The sequence below is a fragment of the Camelina sativa genome, chromosome 15, assembly GCF_030686135.1.
Source record: "Camelina sativa cultivar CO46 ecotype springtype chromosome 15, ASM3068613v1".
In the NCBI taxonomy this organism is placed as follows: domain Eukaryota; kingdom Viridiplantae; phylum Streptophyta; class Magnoliopsida; order Brassicales; family Brassicaceae; genus Camelina; species Camelina sativa.
Window position 1 is genome coordinate 27,481,486 of NC_141894.1, and position 20,018 is coordinate 27,501,503.

Here is a 20,018-nt window from a genome sequence, read left to right on the forward strand (position 1 = left end):
AAACACAACAGATCGACGAAGGACGTCTCGGTTGGTAGCTCCGCGACGGTCGATCGAGTCAGCACCAAGATGACGCGGATCGAGTGAATGTTGAGTCGAGTTGCGAGAGGGGGCTTCACGGCAGCTCCGGTCGAGTGGAGTCGCGGCGAGGGTCGAGTCGAGTTTGGCCTGATGGCGGACCGTGAGGGTGGATCGAGAGAGATGGTGAACAACTTGCTTGAGCTGAAGCTTAAACGAGAACTTCTCAACGATGACGAGATGACGGTGAGATCCGGTCGAGTCGAGCTGCGAGAGGGGGGTTCACGGCAGCTTCGGTCGAGTGGAGGAGTGGTGAAGGTTCGTCGAAGTGAGTCAAGTGAACTGGACTTTTCTGGTCAGCGAAAATGAAGTGTGGAGATGAAAGCTTTTTGAATGACGGGTTGAGAGTAAACGGGAGAAGGGTTAAATAGATGGGTGAGAAAGATGAATTATGGTGAGGTGATGGAATTGATATGTCGTGCAAGTGGAGAGAAAAAGAGAGTGATGGTGGAGTGATGTGAGGTGGTGAGACATAAAGATGATATTTCTGGTGGGGGGAAGCAAAGGGTGAGGTAAATTGAAGTGATGGGCACGTGGGAAGGAGGGGAAGGGTGACAAAACCAATAATTAAGATTCCTTCCTTATATTGCCTTCTGTTTTCTTCTGTAGATTTCCCTCTTTTTGTTAATTTCGCTTCTGTAGCACCATCATACTCGGTTTAACCCCTGATCTCACTAGTTTGACTGCCCCCTTTTTTATAAGTTGCTTAAACTCCCTTCTGTAGATTCCTAAACACAAGAAAATCAAAAACAAAAATTAAAAACACAAGGATCCTAAAAAAAAAAAAAATATTTACAATGATACCTTTGGGACTTCCTCCCAAGTGAGCTTGTTTAAAGTCACTAGCTTGACTTTTCAGCTTTTTAGGCTTTTGGGGGTTCATAGAGGGGCACAGAGATCCCCTCTGGTCGGACTTGATCAACTAAATATTTCTTGACTCTCTGACCATTTACAGTGAATTCACTACCATCCTTGTTCAGAAGAGTGATAGCTCCGAATGGCAGAACTTCCTTGACGTCAAAAGGTCCAGACCACCTAGACTTAAGCTTTCCAGGAAATAACTTAAGTTTGGAGTTGAATAGCAAAACCTGATCCCCAGTCTTAAGCTCCTTGACAATAATTTTCTTGTCATGAAAATTCTTTGTCCTTTCCTTGTAAATCTTGGAACTCTCATAAGCATCAAGTCTTATTTCTTCCAACTCATGGATGTCAAGAGTTCTCTTAGCCTGAGCTGTGTCAATATCCAAGTTCAGCAACTTGATAGCCCAGAGCGCGTTATACTCAACCTCTACAGGGAGATGACATGCTTTACCATAAACCAGCTGAAATGGTGTTCTGCCTATTGGCGTCTTGAATGCTGTTATGTACGCCCAGAGAGTCTCGTCCAACTTGACAAACCAATCTTTCTTCGAGACCCCAACAATCCTTGACAAGATTCCCTTGATTTGTTTGTTCGAAACCTCAACCTGTCCGCTGGTCTGAGGGTGACACGCAGTCGACACTTTATGCTTGACACCATACTTTCTCAGCATACTCTCAAACACCTTGTTGACGAAGTGAGTTCCACCATCACTGATCACTGCTCTGGGTATCCCGCACCTTGGAAAGATTATACTTTTGAACAACTTAAGAACAACTTTGTGATCGTTGGTGGGACTGGCAATGGTTTCGACCCACTTAGAAACATAATCAACTGCCACCAGAATATAGACATTACCATTTGATGGAGGGTTGAAAGGTCCCATGAAGTCTATCCCCCAAACGTCAAATATTTCTACTTCCAGGATTGGATTTTGGGGCATCTCGTTCCTCCTTGTAATGTTGCCCATTCGTTGACAAGCATCACACTTGGTGATGAAACTGTGAGCGTCCTTGAACAAGGTTGGCCACCAGAGACCTGCTTAGAGAACCTTCTGAGCTGTCTTGAACGTGGCGAAGTGACCTCCATAGGTGGAGCCGTGACAGTGCTCAAGCACTCCCTGTACTTCCCCTTCTGCTATGCATCTTCTGAACAGACCGTCAGAACCTCTTTTGTACAAATAGGGTTCATCCCAGAAGTAGTGGTTGACTTCTCTGAAAAACTCCTTCTTCCTGTAGGGATCCATGTCATCAGGAACTTCTCCACAGACCTTGTAATTCACGAAATCAGCATACCATGGTGCAGTATCCGAAGTGATCGCCATACAGTTGATTTTTAGGTTCTCAACCCCGGCGTCATGCATCTGCTCACAAACCTGGGCGACGAGAAGTTGTTCCTCAGGCATTGAGTCATCTATTGGAACAGCATCTTCAATCCTCATCCTTGACAAGTGGTCTGAAACTCCATTTTCTATTCCTTTCTTGTCAACTATCTCCATGTCAAACTCCTGGAGAAGCAGGATCCATCTCAACAGTCTCGGTTTGGTATCCTTCTTCGAGTAGATGTGTCTCAGAGCGGCATGATCGGTATACACAATGACCTTCGAACCCACAAGATAACTCCTGAATTTCTCGAATGCAAACAAAACTGCTAGGAGTTCCTTCTCTGTCGTAGCATACCTTCCCTGGGTCTCGTCCAAGGTGCGACTCGCGTAGTAGATGACATGAAGCTTCTTGTCAATACGCTGTCCCAGAACTGCTCCAACTGCGAAGTCTGAAGCATCACACATGATCTCAAAAGGATGATCCCAATTCGGAGCTTGCACTATGGGTGCTGAAACCAAGGCTTCCTTGATCGTGCTGAAGGCTTCCAAACATGCTGCGTCAAATTCGAACTCAACCTCCTTGCACAGCAACCTTGTCAAAGGTCTTGCAATTTTTGAGAAGTCCTTAATGAACCTCCTGTAAAACCCAACATGTCCCAGAAAACTCCTGATGTCCTTCACTGTCTTAGGCGGTTGAAGCTGAACCATGACCTCAATCTTTGCCTTGTCAACCTCAATTCCTCTTTCAGAAATCTTGTGTCCCAGAACGATCCCTTCTTCAACCATGAAATGGCACTTCTCCCAGTTCAGCACCAGGTTCGTCTCCTCACATCGCGTCAATACCCTGCACAGATTCAACAAACAGGAGGAGAAAGTGGAACCGTATACAGAGAAGTCGTCCATAAACACTTCCACTGACTCCTCAATTAAATCCGAGAAAATTGAAGTCATGCACCTCTGAAAGGTGGCAGGAGCATTGCACAAGCCAAATGGCATGCGTCTATAGGCAAAAGTGCCATAGGGACAAGTAAAGGTTGTCTTTTCCTGATCATTTGGGTGAATAGGGATTTGGAAGAATCCACTATACCCATCAAGGAAACAATAATAGGGATGACTAGCTAGTCTTTCCAACATTTGATCAATGAAAGGCAGAGGAAAATGATCTTTCCTAGATACAGCATTCAACTTCCTATAATCTATACACATCCTATGTCCTGTGATGGTTCTAGTTGGGATTAACTCATTTTTGTCGTTTTTGATCACAGTTATGCCTCCCTTTTTAGGTACACAGTGCACTGGAGATACCCAAGTACTATCAGAGATAGGATAGATAACTCCAGCATCAAGTAGTTTCAGGATTTCTTTCTTAACTACCTCTTTCAGATTAGGATTCAATCTTCTTTGGGGTTCAATACTAGCATATGATTCATTTTCAAGATTGATCCTATGGGTGCAAAGACTAGGTGAAATTCCCTTGATGTCATCTAAAGAATAACCAATAGCTTTTCTATACTTTTTTAGCTCAGTTACTAGCATCCCCAATTCATCATCGCTCAACCTAGCATTCACTATAACAGGATAAGTAGAATTGGTTCCCAGAAAGACGTACCTGAGCCCGGAAGGAAGGGTTTTGAGTTCTACCTTTGGAGCTTTCAGTTCCGACCAGTCGTCAGCATGGGAGTCTGGAATGATCGCGGTCGAGTGAGAGGGGTGCGACTCGATCGAACGGGACATTGGTGTCTCGAGTCGGGTCTTGAGGTCGGTCGAGTGGGAGATATCACGTTCTGAACTCTCTGTCTCAACTGCACGTACCTCCTCTGCGTGAGATAGCTGCTCGAATTCCTCTGATCTATCCGTTTTTCTGTGGGAATCTAGCAGATGCTTGTAACAAGTGGTCTCCTCATGCAGAAACCCTTCTTCTCCATCCATGGTTAGAGCAATTTTGAGATGATCCTCTTCAGCTAATTCCTCCAACAACTCATCAGCCAATTTATCCATCTCTTCAATGTAGAAGACTTGTCCTCCTATTGTTGGCTTCTTCAAGGTATCCTTGATGTCAAACTTCATAGTGAAGTTGTTGCCCAGATTGAGGTCAATCTTGCCATTTCTGACATCAATGATGGCTCCTGCAGTCGCCAGGAACGGTCTTCCTAGGATCAGAGGATCCTTTGGTTCTTCGTCCATCTCTAGAACCACAAAGTCGGTTGGCACTTCCACGTCTCTAATCCTGACAGGTAAGTCCTCTAAGATACCATGTGGAAGTCTCACTGATCTATCTGCAAGGATGAGGGAGATTTCGCATCCCTTAAACCTTGTGAAACCCAACCTCTTAGCTACAGAGAATGGCATCAGATTCACTGAAGCGCCAAGATCACATAAGCACCTCTCAAAAGACATAGGTCCAATGGAGCAGGGTAGAGTGAATGATCCAGGATCTTTGAGCTTCTTGGGTACAACCTTCTTCTGTATGATTGCACTGCACTCAAGACTTAGTACAACCATGCCTTGAACTTCTTTTGATCTCTCCATCACTAAGTCTTTGAGGAATTTCTGGTAATGAGGAACAAGTGCGAATGCATCCGGCAATGGCATCCTCAACTCAATCTCCTTGACTTGTTTTTCGAACAAGGCTTTGTATTTCTCAGTGAGCTGCTTCCTAAACCTCACTGGAAATGGTAGAGGAGGCTTGTACGGTGGAGGGATGAATCTCGCAGGTCTGTCTTCAGAAATAACAGGTTCCTTAACAGCTTCAGGTTCGGACTGCCTCACTGGTTCAACTGGGTCTTTGACTGTTTCGACTGGATTCTCCATCTGAGCGTCATCTTGACCAAAATCCTCCCCAGCTAAGTCCTCACTGTCCTCAGTGACGTCTGGAACTCCTTGCCTGGGAGGCAATGTTTTCCCACTTCTCAGCGTGATGGCATTGGCGAACTCCTTGGGATTCTGAACAGCTTTACCAGGGAATTGGCCAGGTTTTGGTGTAGAAGTAGTAGCCGATTGACCTTCCATGTACCTTATCTTCGAATTCAGAGCTTCGAATTTGACGTTCAGATCATTGTAGGAGCATTCCATCCTCTGACTAAGGTCAGCGAACTTTTTTGCAGTATCCATGGAACCGCTAGCGTGACCCTGAAGAATTTGTTGCATCATCTGCTTCATTTCCTGATCTGGGGTAGAAGTAGGCTGAACTGGTTGAGGGTGGAATCCTGGCGGTGGTCCGGAGGGAGCTTGGTAACCCTGCTGGAACTGTTGTTTTGGAACGAATCCCGGATTATAAGGCACAAAAAGTTTTTGTTGCCCTTGCTGTTGTTGTTGCGGCGGGTACACCTGATCTTGTGGATTAGCAACATTGGTACTTCAGTAAGACAAATTGGGGTTCGTCTTGTAGGGGTTGTAACCTTTGTTGTATCCACCCTGATTCTGAACATAGCTGATCTCTTCACTCTGCTCACCCTCCCCATCTGGAACTTGGAAAGGGTCATCCTCAGAGACGAAGTGGACACTCCTCTGCTGGGTCAGCAAGATACGGTCAAGCTTCTCATTGACATTCTTGAGGTCCTTCTTGTACTTCTCTTCAGACCCAGCGTCGCTGCGAAATGTGCGGTCATAATCCTCGTTGTAGTTGCCGTCTGACTGAGCGAGATTCTCCACCAGTTGCCAACCTTCATCGACGTCCTTGTTCAGGAAGTTACCGTTAGAAGCGGTGTCAAGCAGCATACGTATTTTGGGAAGGACACCACGGTAGAGAGTACTCAGTAGTGACTCGTTGCTGAAACCATGGTGTGGGCACTGGCTGTTGTAACCCTTGAAACGCTCCCATGCTTCACAAAATGATTCTGAGCTCTTCTGAGTGAAGCTGGAAATCTCATTCCTGAGACGTGCTGTTCTAGAGTTGGAGAAAAACTTGGCCAAGAATGCCTTCTTGCAGCCATCCCAGGTGGTTATTGATCCCTTGGGAAGGTTTTTCTCCCATTGATGAGCCTTGTCTCCCAGGGAGAATGGGAAGAGGCGCAACTTGTAACCGTCCTCACTCACGCCGTTAATCTTGGTAAGACTGCACAGACGGTCGAACTCGTCCAAGTGGTCGAGTGGATCCTTCATAGGCAACCCGTGAAACTTGTTGCCTTGGATCATGGTGATCAGACCACTTTTGATCTCGAAGTTGTTGTTCTGCACGGCGGGAGGGACGATTCCAGCACGTTGAGTGTGAGTGTTCGGTGCATCCCCAGCACCAATGTTTCGCGGTACCTAATGTGGTTCATGCTGTTGTTCCATAGTGACGTGTGCGGGATGATCAATGGGTCGACGAGCTTATCGTGGGTGTTGCAACCGGTTGATTTCGTCGATCACAGGAAGGAGATTCTGTTGTCCTCTTGATCTGGTGTGCATGCAAGGGGGCAATCAACAGGTACCTGAGATGCAAAACAAACAAGTAGAAAACCAAAGCAAGTCAGTACGCAGAATGATTGTGTAACAGAACTTAATCTTGCAAAACTTGAAATCTTAAATGTAGCAAAAAGAATCCCAAATGGCAACGGCGCCAAATTGATACTAGGATTTTATGTCTCCTAGTAGGTTTCAATTAACCTTATGTAGTTGTAGTACTTAAGGTGTCAATCCAAATGGGAAACTTTTCTAGCAATCAAGATGCAATCAAGAAATCACAAGTCAAGCCAAATTCAAAGAGAGTGCTTTTCTAACAGTCCTAGAATGATGACAATACAAAGCGGAAATGAGTCATAGAACTAGAAACGAGAATGCATGACAAGAAGCGAAAATGAATAAAAACATAAACGAGTCGAAGCATGAACTAAAAAGGCAAGAAACGAAACAGTCTCAGGAATGTAATAAAATTCAGAAAGGAAGAGGTCCTAAGGATGGGAGTAATTGATGTCGGTGGAGTATCCTAGTCTATAGAGTATTTAACATGCCACAAGCAAACCATCCCTAAACAATGAACATCATTTCTTAGCTAATTCAATCTCTTGACAGAAGCTACTCAAACTCAATCACTTCCAAACCTAGCTCTCGCTAGAGAAACATAATCGAGCATGGCATGAAAAACAAGTTCATTCACGTCAACAAACATCCTAGACAACTAATCTCTTAGGCTAGGAACGTAAGTCTCTGGCACTAGTTGGTCAGACATTTCATCGAACACCTTTTGGATGCGGAAATGTCTAAAACCCAGTTCCAATTGATCAGAGAGAAACTAGTATTTCTAACTCTAGTCCAGAAGGGAATCATACAATCAAAGCTTAAACACATTACATCCTAAGATATCCCATCCTCAAGAACTACCACACTACTCAGATCCGAAAATCATCATCAAAGATACAAATTCAGAAAACATTGAAACAAGCATTCTTAGATAGTTAAAAATGAGATGAACAAAATTGTAGAAGAAATCGAATCAAAATACTGAATAAATTCAAAGGTATCGGGATACAAAGTGTCAAGCGTTTTAGGTGGCTAGGGTAAACCTTAAGGGAAAGAACAAAACGAGATAAAAGCTAAAAAATTCCCGTGAAAACTTAACAAAGCCTATTTATAGGAAAAACATGGAAATCTCTAAAACATAAAATGACAATGTAGAACGTCGGTTCGGGAATCCTTCTCGGATGCGTCTTCGGGACATAACCAGGACATCGGTTTCAGAGCGTCGATAGAGTCGCATCGTGAGAGTGTTCAGAAACTGTCGATCGAGTCGCGACGTGAGGGTGCTCAGAAACTGTCGATCGAGTCGCACCTTGAGGGTGCTCGGGAGCTGCTGATCGAGTCGCATCTTAAGGATGCTCGGAAACTGTCGATCGAATCGCATCTTGAGGGTGCTCGGGAGCTGCTGATCGAGTCGCATCTTAAGGGTGCTCGGGAGCCATCCTGGGACGTCTCGGTCGAGTCGCTGCTAACATCTGATCGAGTGGAAGCTCTCCTTTGCATTCGGGTCGAGTCGAATTTCTGAACGTACATGCATCCACTAAAACGGAGATAACTCATGAACCATGCCTCCGATTGGTTTGCAATAAACTGCATTGGAAAGATGACTCAATTCTCTACAACTTTGATGAAGACGTTGAAAGCTGAATCCCAAAGTAAAATCTTCACTCGACTCGATCAAGGACGTGGAAGCTTGCGTCGCTGGGTAGTGTAGATCGAGTCGCTTAACTGCTCTCCTGATCCTTATTTGCATTTGATGGTTTGGACACCTCCTAAAACACCTGAAACAACTCCAAAATGCAAGATGTATGCAAGACCAATGCAAAGACTACCTAGATATGCATGTGGAGCAAAAGAGACTAAAAACAATACAAAACAATGAGTTAAGAGAACAAAATGAATGACAAATGCATCATGAAAATGTGTAAAATATATACATATCACACTTTGCTTTTACCTGTGGCACAACACAAAAGAGAGGCGTAAGTATTACCAAAAATACTTAAAGAGGCAATCCTCCCACCTACTGGGCTATACACACAAGCAATAAGAACACCAATCACAAACAACAATCACAATAAAACATAAAAAACCAAACCACAAATCGTCGTCAGTTGAGAACTGCATCGACCGACACATGCCTTGTGTCTACCGATGCAACTCCCTCTGCATCGACCGATGCACGCCTTGCATCGCGCCTCACGTCGACCGATACATACCTTGCAACAACCGATGCAATTCTCAAAATCCCTAGATGCATCGATCGATGCACTCCTTGCATCGACCGATGCATCATGTCGATTGCTCTTGAAACATCGCCACTACGTCGACCGATACACTCCCTACATCTGTCGAAGCAGTTTCCCTAGCGTCAATTCCCGAGATCTCATGTTCAGATAAGCCATGGTCATGCACTCACCTTAAACAAGAAGATTCTGACTTTAGGACCACGAAAATTAACAACACAGCAAGCCCAACACATCCTCAAACCGGGATATCCACTCCCACGAACAAATCTCCCAAGGAAAAGCTCCAAATCTAACAAAACTTAAAGGAAACCTTTTAAGAACTTTTCTTCTCTTTCTCCTTCTTCAAAATCGACCAAAAGGTGGCTAAGTGGCAAGTTTTTAGCTTAAATACTCGGCCTTAGGGTTTCCAAACCCAAAAACGCAGCAAAACAAGCGTTTCACTTACTCGTTACGCATAAAACGAACCATGCATCGATTAATGCAACTCCTAAACCAGGATTCCAGTTTGCAGGAGTTAAAATTCTCCCCCACCAACAAGGATTCATCCTCGAATCTCGCACTACCGTCAATCCACCAAGGATCTTCGTGAAACCGTCACGACGGCTCGCACATCCTCCGACCAGAAAGAACACTGTCAGCCAAGGTTTCCTGTGCAATTGTTGCAACTGTTCGTACATCTCAAACTGATCCCTCGAGGTCTCCCTCTACTAAATATACTCACATCCTAGACGTTATTTGCTCATAACTCAGTGCTTCCCCCGTCCACGGTCGCAACCAACGAATTATGCCAGCTCACTGTAAGGCTATCCACCTTCAGCTACGACATCCAGGAAGTCTCAACCACTTCTCCCACTTTCAGGTCAAAACCTTCCAGACATACCGCCACACTGCCGAGCTGCGGCCCACAGGTACGGTATCCAGGGAGTCTCAAAATCCTGCTCTTGGGTTGTCACCCTAGAGCGTGCTCTCGGATCGTCATTCGAAGCTAACATACCACTCCCACTCTCTGATGCCATCGAGTATCTCCCGACTATATCTACCTCAACACTTTCCATTTTTGGAAACTTTCATTTTTAGAAACTTCTATTTTTAGAAACTTCAACTTTTAGCAATGCGCTTCACGGAATCACGTATCCCAAATACAACCTTATCTTTGTCCTTAGTCGCACAACCAACCACCCCTAAGCGACCAAGTATAAGGAGAGATGGGCTGCAATACTCCATTCTGCTCCAGCCACGGACTTCACCGCACCAACATCTACAACAACAACTAAGACCAGGCTAGACAAGTTCAAGCCGCGACCTGCTTCTCCAAACGCTTCTTGAACCTTTCCTTCATCCTCGTCTCTGGCTCGCAAGTCTGCTCCTCCACTCCATCACAGTCACAAAGGACTCTCATCAAAGGAATCTTCTTTCGCCGAAGTTCCTTGACTCTCCTCTCGAGAACCCTCACTGGCCTCGCTTCCAAAGTCATGTTGGGCTGAAAATTCTTACGAATCTTAGCCAAGAACTGATCATCCTTGTGAAGACACTTCCTCAGCTTCAACACATGGAACACCTTTTGGAATGCACACATAACATCAGGCAACTCCAGCCTATAAGCAATATGTCCCACCCGCTCAACCACTATGAACGGACCCATGTACTTGGGACTCAACTTAGTCTCTGACAATGACCTGTTCTAACCTTGCAACATGGCCATCTTGAGGTACACTTTGTCACCCACCTAAAACTCAAGATCCTTCCTCCTCCTATCAGTGATATGCTCAAATTTAACCTAGAGCTACTCTATCAAATTAAGAGATCACTTTAGTATTTAGGGATCAAATCCCCAGAGACTCTAGACTCACACAATAGATTTAATAATCTTTTTCTTTTGCTAAACAAGAAAATATATTAAAATTAAATTGCAAGGTTAAATAGACAATAAAAGAGTTGTAAATCAATGGGAATAAACGCTAGGTCTATGGAAATTCTTTAAATACAATTGTAAAATAAATCATTTCTCACTGCAAATATTATCTAAGTTTAAAACCCAAAAATCCAAATCTCTTTGCAAAATCCAAGTTAAAAACCAGCAATAAAATCAAGTTTAGATTTGTTCACAAAATCACTAATTCAAATCTCTTTGCAAAAAGTAAATTTTCTCACCAAATGTTTTTGTCAGGAAAATCAATTATATTCTCATATCAATCAATAATACAAGATCTAAATCCAGATGACTAATCAAAGATCTAGCATTAAAAATAACCTATGGTGAAGAACAAGAAAAATAATGAATCCAAATAAGTTAATCAATCTAACAATCCATGAAATCCCTATTGAGAAACCGTAACCTAATAAGCAGATCTACTCAGACATAATCAATGAAACACAAATCAAAATCTGAATAAATTGCATTAAAAAAATAGAATAGAGAAGTAAGGGAGTTCTGAATCTTCTCTGTAGGAGTCTTGATTCTTCTCTCCAAAATCTCTCTCTCAAAAGTTGCAGGGAAAAATAAATCTTAGGTCTAAACAATGACCTAGAAAACCTATTTATATTCCTAAAACACGTTCAGAGACTAATGATGCAAATATGGAAAACTTTGGTCAGATTTGTAAATCTTCAAAACTTGGGCTTCTTGTGTCGGCTAAAAGGGGTGTCGACCGACACCAAGGGTGGTGTCGATCGACACCATCACCCTAGATTGTCTCTAAGTTGATATCCTTCGGTTCAATGCTCCAAAACGGCCCAAATTGATCCACTTTGCTCCATGCATGCCAAAATCCTATAAAACCTATAAAGACTCACAAAGAACCTAAAAACACATCAAAAGACTCTAAAAGACTCATTATATCATGGTTAAAAACCACAAAAACCATGATATATCAATCAGCATAATTTCTCTGCCGATCCTGAGCCTCCTTCATGTTCAACTTTGGAACCCTGATGTTCTTCGAGGTCTCCTTAACAAAGTCTGCACCATATATGCTCCTCTCCCCCACCTGAGTCTAGCATAACGGTGTACAACATGGCCTCTCGTACAACGCCTCATAGGGATCCATCCTAATACTCGCATGGTAACTATTGTTGTAGGCAAACTCCACCAAGCTCAAGTGATCTGCCCAATGGCCACCCCAATCCAGCACGCACAACCTCGGTAAATACTCCAAAGTCTGGATCGTCCTCTCCGACTGACCGTCCATATGAGAATGATAGGCTGTACTCATATGCACTTTCGTGCCCATCTCTGCTTGAAATGCCCTACAGAACACCAAAGTGAACTTGGAATCCCTATCAGACGCGATACTCGCAAGCACACCATGCAATCTGACTATCTCCCTCACATTCTTCCTAGCCAAAACCGCTGCTCCATCGGTTTTCTTGATGGCCAGAAATTGTGCAAACTTAGTCAATTGATCCACAATGACCCAAATCGCATCAAACGTCCGTGACACTGGCAATCCTACCACGAAGTCCATCGTGATCATATCCTACTTCAACTCTGGACTGGGTAAACTCTGCAATAAACCACTTGGAACCTGATGCTCAGCCTTCACTAGCTCGTAAGTGTCACACTTCGCAACCCAGTTGGCTACATCCTTCTTCATCCCTGTCTAGTGATAATACCGTTTGAGGTCACGTACATCTTTGTCTCTAATGGATGAATAGAGAACATGCTGGAATGAGCCTCTCTCAGTATCTACTACCTTAGACTCTCATCCATGGGTACACAAATCCGACCATGCACAAGGATAGTCCCATTAGCAGAGACCTGATACTCTGAACCCTCGGTCTTATAGGCATTCACCATCCCCACATCACTCTCCTGAGATAACTGTACTCTACTCAACAAGTCTGCTCGATTAGCTGCCTCCAAGCCCAAAGGCTCCTGTGAGATAGCACACAACCTCAATGCACTAATCTCACCCACTAACGCCTCCATGTCATGCTCTTGAGCCGAAGCCTCCCGGTTCCGACTCAAATCATCTGCAACCATGTTAGCTTTACCAGGATGGTAAGCTATCTCCAGATCATTTTCTGTTACCAACTCCATCCAGCAGCTCTCCCTCAAATTTAGCTCGAGCTGAGTGAAGATGTACTTCAAGCTCTTATGATCAGTAAATACCTGAACCTTTCCGCCATAAAGATAGGATCTCCTAATCTTCAAAGCGAAAACCAGCGGTACCATCTCTAAATCATGGGTAGGGTAATTGGCGTCATGCTTCTGCAACTGCTGTGAAGCATAGGCAATAACCTTTTCCTGCTGCGTATGCACACATCCCAAACCAACTCTGGAAGCATGTATACACAACGTAAAGCTCATTCTGCTCTAGCAGTGCCAACACCAGCGTGATAGTCAGCATCTGCTCAAGGCTTGCAAAACTTGTCTCACACTCCGTTGACCACACAAATAGAACCTCCTTCCCTATGAGCTTAGTTATCGGCCGTGCCATACTCGCAAAACCCGGAACGATTCTCCTAGAACCATAAGGACTCTGATACCAAATCCCATCCCGTCTATTATTATTATTATAAATTTCTAGTGATCCCATACCCACTAACAACCTAGCAACACTCAACATCAGCGAATAACATAAACAATACCAAACAATCCAACAAATAAATCCATTAATGAATATTCTAAAATTGACAAAGTCAAGAAGCAAAAACTAGCATCCTACAATGTTCTAATGTTCTCAACTCTAGCAACCTGACAATAGCTAGACCACAATCAATCAAGTCTCTAGAACATCCTCCTCTTTACGGCCCTGATTTCACGATCGCACTTTGCCTTTACATGCGCCACAACACAAAAGAGAGACGTAAGTATTAATAGAAATACTTAGTGAAGCAATCCTCCCACCTAATAGGCTATACACACAAGCAATAAGAACTCCAAGCACAAAAAAAAATCACAATAATAATAATAATAGACGGGTCAATTCCCGAACGCCGTCTTCACCAAAAATTGTCTCTCCATCATCACCAATCGACCATGAACACATTCACACCAAAACCAGTCATAGGAAAACACGAAAATCATAATAAACAATGCAAAATAAACCCTAAATCACAGAAAATGCAAAGAACTCAGAGATCTTATGCTCTGATAAGCCATGATCATGCACTGACCTTAAACAAGAAGATTCTGACTTTAGGACCACAAAAATCAACACCACAGCAAGCCCAACACGTCCTCAAACCCGGATCTCCACTCCCACGAACAAATCTCCCAAGAAAAAACTCCAAATCTCACAAAACTCAAACGAAACCTTTAAGAAATTTCTTCTCTTTCTCTTTCTTCAAAATCGACCAAAAAGTGGCTATGGCGAGTTTTTGGCTTAAATACTCGGCCTCAAGATTTCCAAACCCAAAACGCAGCAAACCGAGCGTTTCACTTATTCGTTCCATACAAAACGAACTATGCATCGATCGATGCACAGCCTACATCGATCGATGTACCCCTAAACCGGGTTTCTGGTTTGAGGGCGTTACAGTAGAAGATAAAAGAGAAGTACAAGAAAGAATAAAATTTGAATAATATAAACTGCACGTATTCCTAATCTAGTAGGATATAAAGGAGAAGTATGAGAAAGAATAAATGTTTATATTTACATAATTTCCGGGTTTTTAATCAAAATTTGGTTTTTTTTTTTGTAATTTCAGAGGTTTTTACCATTCATTGCATTATTTATATAAGAAAACCATGTCATTTTCTACCAAACCCAAAACTATGTCATTGTGTATAATTATTATCTGATCTTTACTTAATTAGTTTTTATTGATAGTTTAATTGAGGAACTTAAAATAGATTCACTAATATGTATGAGTTGTATCTTTAAAACCTCTTACTTATGATTGTACACTTTGTTTGAGGAATTTAAAACTAGATTAGCCAATATATAAGGATTTGCCTAGAACAATATCTAGAAAAACCTCGGGACATAATCAAACTTTAAATTTTATGGGGAAGGAAAAATGACTTTACCAGTGTTCCATAAAACAAATTTTGTATAAAAATGCTGCACCAAATACATATTGGTGACTAAAATCCTTGTTTCATGGATAGTATAGAGCAGACTCTTTACTAACTAAACTCTATTATAATTTTAAGTTTTATATGAAAATGCTGCACCAAATATATATTGACGCTTAAAGCCCTTGTTTGATGGGCTTTAGTCCAGAGCCGACTCTTTACTAACTACACTCTATTTTATAAACTAACTACACTCTAATATATTTGTAAAATTATTATTTTACCCTTTTACATTAGCTTTTTAACATACATACCAATTTTTTTTTCCAAAATAGAAAGCTTAAAAACTAAACCCTTTTAATTTAATGTTCGGCTGACAAAAAAAAAAAACTAAACCCTAGTTTTTTTTCTTTCTCTTAAAATTAGTCGCTGCTATCTCTGTCTCTCTCTTTCTCTGACCGCCTCATCTATCTTTATCCCAGTCGTGTCCCTTTTTATCCCAGTCGGGTCGCTTTCTCGTTGTCTATTTGTTTCCTTTCGTACAACATTGGGTAAGTTTAGTTTCCTTTTCGATTTATTTTCTTCTCGATTTGCAAAATTTCATATGAATTTGTGATGTAAATAGTGTTTAGCCAAATATTTTATGTTATTTTGGTCTTAGATTCTTATTTTTTTATTTATTAATGCTAAAAGATTGTTAAATTCTAATTTAATAGACATAAAATGTTTAAATGGCTTTATTTTTTCTTTTTCAGCAGCATCTCTTGAATTTCATGGCAGACAAGGCACATGTAATGAAAGAGCTCAATGAAAAAGTATCTCTTACAGCATCTAAAGTTTGGTTTTTAATATTCCCACTCGATGTGCCTATTTGTTTTTTAATATTGGTTTTTTGCTTACTATGTTTTTTTTTTCAATTGAAAGTATCCATAGGATTTGGTTTATTTGGTTTATTCCTTAGGTTATTTCCATTTTGGATTTATTATGATTTTGAAAATATCATCAAACCAAACCGAAAAATAATTTGTTCCGGTTATTATGGTTTTTGGTTAATTTACAGTTAGACTTTGAGGTTTTAAACTCCCCTCCTGTGGCTCCTAATCTTGTTTTGTGCAGAACGGATGGGGCATGGAGGCAGTCCACAAAGGTTGCAGGGATTGGCTGGACTATAACAAACCATGTGGGGATTACTTCTCACCACTCGGCGGTTTGTGAACATGTATCATCAGCTCTTATGGCGGAAGCTTTGGCCTGTAGAGCTGCTGTGCTGGATGCGATCAGTTTAGGAGGCGTTCACCTCTTGGTGGAATATAATTGTCAACAACTGGTGGGGGCTATCAATGCCCGATCAGTTTTGCTTGAAGTTCATGGAGTTTTATCGGATATTCTTATTGCTACTTCAAGTCTTTCTTCCTTTGTATGTCGTTTTATTCCTAGAGCTGCTAACTCTGTTGCAGACTCTCTTGCGAAACAATCTTTGTTGTTGGCGAACTCTTTTGCCGGTTAAGTTTTCTAAAACAAGTTTGGGTGAACAAAAAAAAAAAAACCCAAATTTAACCAAATTTTATATTGTTTATAATATTTTGTCTATTTTTGTTTTTAAAATGACACCAAATAATCCCTACACACCTAAAGATTATTTCTGTGTCATACAATAAAAGTTTAAATGCACCAAACTTTGCAAAATATTCCGCCACATGCAGCATAGGATTGGTAACTGATAATAACTTTGTTGTCTCTATAAGTTTATTATCGATTTAAGTTAATAAGTTGACTACAGTAGACGAACTTGTTAACTATATGATAATCTTGTTAACTATATAACTTAGTTATATTGATAACCAAGTGATATCGAAATCAAAGTTGATATAACTTATTATAGTGTATGATAACAAAATTTATCATACAATGTATATCGGAATTATATCGATAACCAAGTTATATCGATACCAAAATTGATTTAACTTATTATAGTATATAATAAAAAGTTATCATGCAATATATATATTGATAAACGCAAACGAAAACAAGTAATGGCGATCAATTTATTGATTTATATCGATAATCCAGTTATAATAAAGTAAGCTTACACCTTCTAAGGAAGTTCTATCTATCTGCCACGTGGCACCTATGAATCTTTTATTTTTTTTTGTTGTTTTTCTCATGTTTAAGCTAATTATTAATATGCTGTAAATGGTTAACGGGCTATAGAAATATCTCGACTTCCCAAAACAAAACCGACGGAATCTCAAAGTTCTGTCTTCTCCTCTTTCTCGCCTCTCTCTCTTCCCCACCCCTCCCCTTCTATCTATTCAATTACCGCCATAAACCCTCATTAATCTCACCTCCATTTTCATGGTGTTTCGTTGACCAACAACGGAGATCTTAAATCAATATTTCGTTTGTAAAAATATTACGTTAACGTCGTTAAAAATTGTAACAATGATATGTGGAAAACTGAAAAATCGTGATAGTTCATGTATTTTTTTATCACCTATAAAATAGTTTTATTTTTTCTATCAACGAAAAAAGTTTGTGTTTCTGGTAAATATCAAATAAGTCATGTATTTTTTGGCATTTTTCTCTTTTTTTGTTTCATCTTTCTAATTTAAAAATATAAGTAACACACACTTCTATTTTTGATTATTATCATCTAATTTAAAAATATATAAGTTATTTTCATATTTATTTTGTTTGTGACATATGACAGATTGTCATGTAATCTTCTTTTAAATTTATTTTGTGGTCTCTTTTTAACATTTTCTTACCGAATTATTTTATATATTTTATATTATATAATATATATATTTTTTTCAGTTACTCTCTCCTTACTAGTCCATTTAGTGTTTATTTTCTTAAACATATAATATTTATTTTTAATTAAACCTAAAATATAACATATTTAATCTTATATATTAATTCATACTTATTATACAATTTATTACTAAATTGTAACAGAAATTACATAAATTGTGAATTGACTATTTGTTTTCTCCATTCACTTTCAGTTAAGTACCCTAACAATTATAATTATAACTCCTCTAATTTAATTTTTGAGAAATGTAACTTCCATCACTGCTTATCTTATAAATAATTATTCTCACATCCTCCTCCCTCATATCTCAAATCCTAAATTTTTTTTTTTTGGTTTTTTGTTTTAAATGTTCTTGCATTGGTTGAAAACTCAATGAAGATTATATTTTTATATTATATAATATTTTCTAATTTCAGTTACTCTCTCCTTACTGGTATATTTGGTATTTATTTTTTTAAACATATAATATTAATTTTTAATTAAACCTAAAATACAACATATTTAATCATATACATTAATTCATACTTTAAATATACACTTTAGTACTAAATTGTAACTGAAATTACATAAACTATGAATTGACTATTTATTTTCTCTATTCACTTTCAGTTAAATGCCCTAGCAATTATAATTATAACTCCTCTAATTTAATTTTTGAGAAATGTAACTTCCATCACTTCTTATCCTATAAATAATCATTCTCACATCCTCCTCCATCATATCTCAAATCCTAAATATTTGCTTTGTTTTTTTTGTTTTTAATGTTCTTGCATTGGTTGAAAACTCAATGAAGATAATATTGTAAGAGTTTAATCATATATTTTATATTGTTCTCCATTTTATTTTTTCTTGCTTTTATGTACTTCTTTCTGTACTTTAGATGTTAGATTATTTCTTACATATTCATATATACATATATTTATTTGATTCTTAAAAATATGTAATGTTCTAACTTCTAAGGAAAAAGAATTTTGTAATATAATTATGAAATATCAAATCAATTTTTCTTAACTCTGTCTTACCTCTAACAAAATTGTAATACATTTTTGAAGAATACTTATCATTATATTTAGTTTCTGATTAAACAAATAATTATATAAAGATCATTAAGCTATATTTATTTAATTCAAATATGTACTTCAAAAGGATTTTTCTATATAAAAAATAATATAATATTCTATTTTCTGTCTAGCTTTTACTACAAAGATGAAACAATTATAACTAAATCTAGCAATATAAATTAAAATGAGGGCAATATAAAAAAGAGACTTAAAAGTAAAATTAATCTTTAGGAATTGTACTTTAAATTTTTGCTTGCACTTCATATGATTTTATAGAGAATAATTTCGTTTCTCTACTTTAGGTTATGTGTTAGCTTATATAAACAACTTAAATTAATATTTGAATATCATAGTTAATTTTCATTTTATCATTTTTCTTAACCTCAAATCCTCAGAGAAATAAAAAAACATAGAAAATCAAGAGATATGTATGTGTGATTATATTTAAATTAGTTATATATTTTAATTTGTATAATTTTTTTAAAATGTAAATTTCCTAAAACATTTAGATTTAGATTTTCTTTGTTTTTTAGGATAATTAAATTAATTAATATAATTTATTATATATATAACAATCCGCGCATGCGCGGGATATAACCTAGTTATTATATAATTAACAGGATTATCGTATATCAATGTAAGAATGATCAATTATAAGTATTTGATTAATACACTAAATCTCATATTATCGTGATAATTTTATAAATAGTTTTTTAAATTTATATGTATCATGTTAAATCAGTTATTATATGTATGGTATCAGCTAAAATATACAATAATATGTTTGTATACTTTTATAGTTTAGTTATCACATTACTTTACACATTAGTATATATACTTACCTGATAATTTAATTGTTAGGTTTAACTTATATGCTAACATTTTATATACGTTGTTAATTAATTTGTTATCTATACATCAACATTGAACACACAAAAATGTGACAATAATCTTTGCCATCGAGGATTCTTCTTTTTGATCGATTAACCACATCAAAACTTTAATTCACGTCACCTCTTTTCTCTCCATCTCCGTTTCAGCCCATCAAACACTCACATCACCGTCGCCGTACCAGTTATATATTTCTCGATCGTAAATATCGCAACCGATATTTTCAACATCACCGCCGATAGATTCATCATCACAGTTGGAATCATCACTATCACTCAAAATCATTTTTGCTACAGGAAGTTAATCCACTACTTTATGGGAAAGCTTAACCGTTATATTGTC

General features: G+C 39.1%; 2 protein-coding genes and 1 non-coding gene across 3 annotated transcripts; 2 read left to right on the plus strand and 1 right to left on the minus strand.

Annotated features, from left to right (window-relative positions):
* Window positions 1-6,033: 6,033 nt before the first annotated feature.
* Window positions 6,034-6,140, plus strand: LOC147927196 (small nucleolar RNA R71). Its single transcript, XR_015583068.1, has one exon. It is a non-coding gene; the product is annotated as a small nucleolar RNA R71 (small nucleolar RNA).
* Window positions 6,141-11,817: 5,677 nt separating this feature from the next.
* Window positions 11,818-13,386, minus strand: LOC147927197 (uncharacterized). The gene is made up of 5 exons (XM_087487353.1): window positions 13,279-13,386; window positions 12,705-13,196; window positions 12,472-12,546; window positions 12,086-12,193; window positions 11,818-11,940 (listed from the first exon to the last, which is right to left on the minus strand). Exons 1-5 carry the CDS (start codon window positions 13,384-13,386, stop codon window positions 11,818-11,820), a joined length of 906 nt encoding a protein of 301 aa, XP_087343479.1.
* Window positions 13,387-15,682: 2,296 nt separating this feature from the next.
* On the plus strand, window positions 15,683-16,416 carry LOC147927198 (uncharacterized). The gene is made up of 2 exons (XM_087487354.1): window positions 15,683-15,724; window positions 15,970-16,416. The coding sequence occupies exons 1-2, from the start codon at window positions 15,683-15,685 to the stop codon at window positions 16,414-16,416; spliced, it is 489 nt and encodes a 162-aa protein (XP_087343480.1).
* The last annotated feature ends 3,602 nt before the right edge of the window (window positions 16,417-20,018 follow it).